Raw genomic sequence first — 2,883 nt, forward strand, 5'->3', positions numbered from 1 at the left:
TTCAGCATGTGATTAAAATTCTATTTTACCGTCACATTATAGCAACAAAATTACAGGTAGTATTTTTGGACACTCTGGGGGCTCTGGAAAAGCTAATCTAGGATTAGATACTGTGCAGGTTCATGTTAATGAAAGTAAATTGATTTTTAGATGTGAGGGGCAATTATAGATGCACTGGAAGGAGAGGGGAATTTTTGAAAGGATATTCTAGAACTAATTACTATCAGTAAAAAACACACAAAGACCAACGTAATACCCAGGGCAGCCAATGGGGATAAAAGCTTATACATAAATCTGTCATGACCTAGTAGTGAAGACTGTTTAAAAACAGTGATCTCCACTTAGCTTGTAAATGCACATCGCCCTCTTTCTCACTCATACATTCTCTCTCTCTCTCTCTCCCTCTCTGACACACACACACACATACACGCTCCTGGATTTGCAGAAGACAGACATCTAGGGCACTTCTTGGCATCCACAGGAAAATCATATGGGATTAAAAACCCCCAGCAGTAAGTACTCACTGTATTAAATGTTTATTAAGTGCCATGCTGTCAAAAGCTAGATTTAATAGTAAATACAGGAGGGCTTTAATGGAAATTGGTTGTATTTGATTTTTCTTAGGATTTGCTGAAAACTGCCTCTCGAGGGTTACAAGTTCACCTTTTGCATTTCCATCTGCTTGTTTGCTATCCATGTGGCAACCTCTGGACAGGCAGTGATCCATCCCTTATCCCCCCTGATTGAGTGCAGGAGCAGCGCAGTGCTAACTACTTCACTCAGCTGACGGCAGACAACAAAAGGAGGAAAATGATGAATTCGGACAATTTAACCTCCCAAAGCTTCCTCTCTGCGATTCACAGCAACACCAGCAATTTATTCTCAGGGCTCCAGTTCGTTCAGTCCTTCAAGCCACTCATCATCCCCTGCTACTCGCTGGTGGTTTTTATTGGTGTCATCGGGAATTACCTTCTCATCTATGTCATCTGCAAGACAAAAAAAATGCACAACGTCACCAACTTTCTGGTAGGCAATCTGGCTTTCTCAGACATGCTCATGTGTGCCACCTGTGTGCCCCTGACCCTGGCCTACGCCTTTGAGCCCCGGGGCTGGGTTTATGGGCGCTTCATGTGCTACTTTGTTTTCCTGATGCAACCTGTCACGGTGTTTGTGTCTGTGTTCACCCTGACCGTGATAGCTGTGGACAGGTACTGTGCCACGGTGTACCCCTTCCGCAGGAGGCTCACCATCCCCATCTGTGCTTACATCCTGGCTGCTATTTGGCTGCTGAGCTGCACTTTGGCTGCCCCAGCCTTGGTGCACACCTACCACGCCGAGTTCCCGGAGCTGGACTTCTCCATCTGCGAGGAGTTTTGGTTCCACATGAAGAGAGATCGCTTGGCTTACGCCTACAGCACCCTCATCATCACCTATGTATTGCCTCTGGCTGTCATCTCCCTGTCCTACCTGAGGATCTCAGTCAAGCTGAAGAACCGTGTAGTCCCAGGCAACGTCACCCAGGGCCAAGCTGAATGGGACAGAGCCAGGAGGAGAAAGACTTTTCGCTTGCTGGTCTTAGTGGTGGCAGCCTTTGGAGTCTGTTGGCTGCCCCTGCACATCTTCAACATGATAAAGGACATTGACATCAGCTTGATTGACAAGCAGTACTTCAACTTCATCCAGCTGCTGTGCCACTGGTTTGCAATGATGTCTGCTTGTACCAATGCCTTCCTCTATGCCTGGCTCCATGACAGCTTCAGGGGAGAGCTGAAAAAAATGTTTGCCTGGAGGAAGAAGAAAATTGGACCCGCTACAAACTGCATTATGGCCAGTGTGGTGCTGTAAATGAGAGCTGGTGGGAGTGCACCTCCTTTGTGCATGAACGTTGTAAGTCTTTTCCACTTTTAATTAGTCCTCATTCCTGACATTTGCCCTTAGGGCTCAATTATAACAACACAAGTCCCATGTGCACCTCCACTTCTAATGGAGAATGGCAGGCAGATGTCATGCCTCAATAACAGCTTTATTGCTTTGATAGGAGTTAGAAGCCAAGCAGATGTAAGCACAATAAGATACAGGGATCCTTCCCAGCTGTGTTGAATATTACTGTCAGTACAGACATGAGTTTTGGGGACAAAGAGAAGCAAGGATGAATAGAAAACCTGAATATCTCAAAGAGGGAGTGTTTTGGATTGGATAAAAATTAAATCTGTGTGTCTGCCCAGAGTCCATTCCTTAGCACAGGCTCTAGGGTGGAGAACTCACAGCATTCCTGTAGTCCTTTTTGGGTTAGGGCCATTTCCTCATGCAGCCCCAATTCGCTGACCCTACTGTTTCAGCTGTGTTGCCCTCACAGCCTTGACAGCACCGAGATGAATTCATCATTCCTTGAGGAGCTGATTTTGACATGTGGCAATGCTGCCATCAGCTTTGATCTCCAGAGAGAGCCAGAGGCTTTGGCACTGCCCCTCTGGAGGTGCCCCAGGACACAGAAGGGGCTGTGGATACTGAGCCAAGCATGAGCACTGCATGGCCAGTCAAAGAAAGAGCTGCCAAACACAGAGGAGGGGCAGACACTCTCCTTTGGAGGAGTCTTTTGGGAAGAAACAATTTCCTTTGACATTCGCCTTTCAAAGGGATTTAGAAGCTATAATCAGCCTAGTGGTTTCTAGTTTCTTCCTCCCTGAAAATATCTGGTATAACAGTTAAGTGCAGAGGACAAAATTCTGAGAGGTTTCTTCCAGCCTGCTCAGCTGCAATTGGGGATAGCATGAGAAACTTCCTGGCACTGAACTGCCATCAGCCAAAAAAGCAGCACAACCCAGGGGCAGCTCTGGCCATGGTCAGCAAGGACACCTCTCTGACCATACCTGCACAGAGACT

General features: G+C 46.8%; 1 protein-coding gene across 1 annotated transcript; it reads left to right on the plus strand.

Annotated features, from left to right (window-relative positions):
- Positions 1-630: 630 nt before the first annotated feature.
- PRLHR (prolactin releasing hormone receptor) lies at positions 631-1,845 on the plus strand. Its single transcript, XM_059477518.1, has one exon. It carries the CDS (start codon positions 811-813, stop codon positions 1,843-1,845), a length of 1,035 nt encoding a protein of 344 aa, XP_059333501.1. The 5' UTR covers positions 631-810.
- The last annotated feature ends 1,038 nt before the right edge of the window (positions 1,846-2,883 follow it).

The sequence above is a fragment of the Ammospiza nelsoni genome, chromosome 8 (genome assembly GCF_027579445.1).
Source record: "Ammospiza nelsoni isolate bAmmNel1 chromosome 8, bAmmNel1.pri, whole genome shotgun sequence".
Classification (NCBI taxonomy): Eukaryota; Metazoa; Chordata; class Aves; order Passeriformes; family Passerellidae; genus Ammospiza; species Ammospiza nelsoni.

Excerpts from the sequence above, each read along its gene's own strand:
- PRLHR (XM_059477518.1), top strand. The coding sequence starts at position 811 with ATGATGAATTCGGACAATTTAACCTCCCAAAGCTTCCTCTCTGCGATT.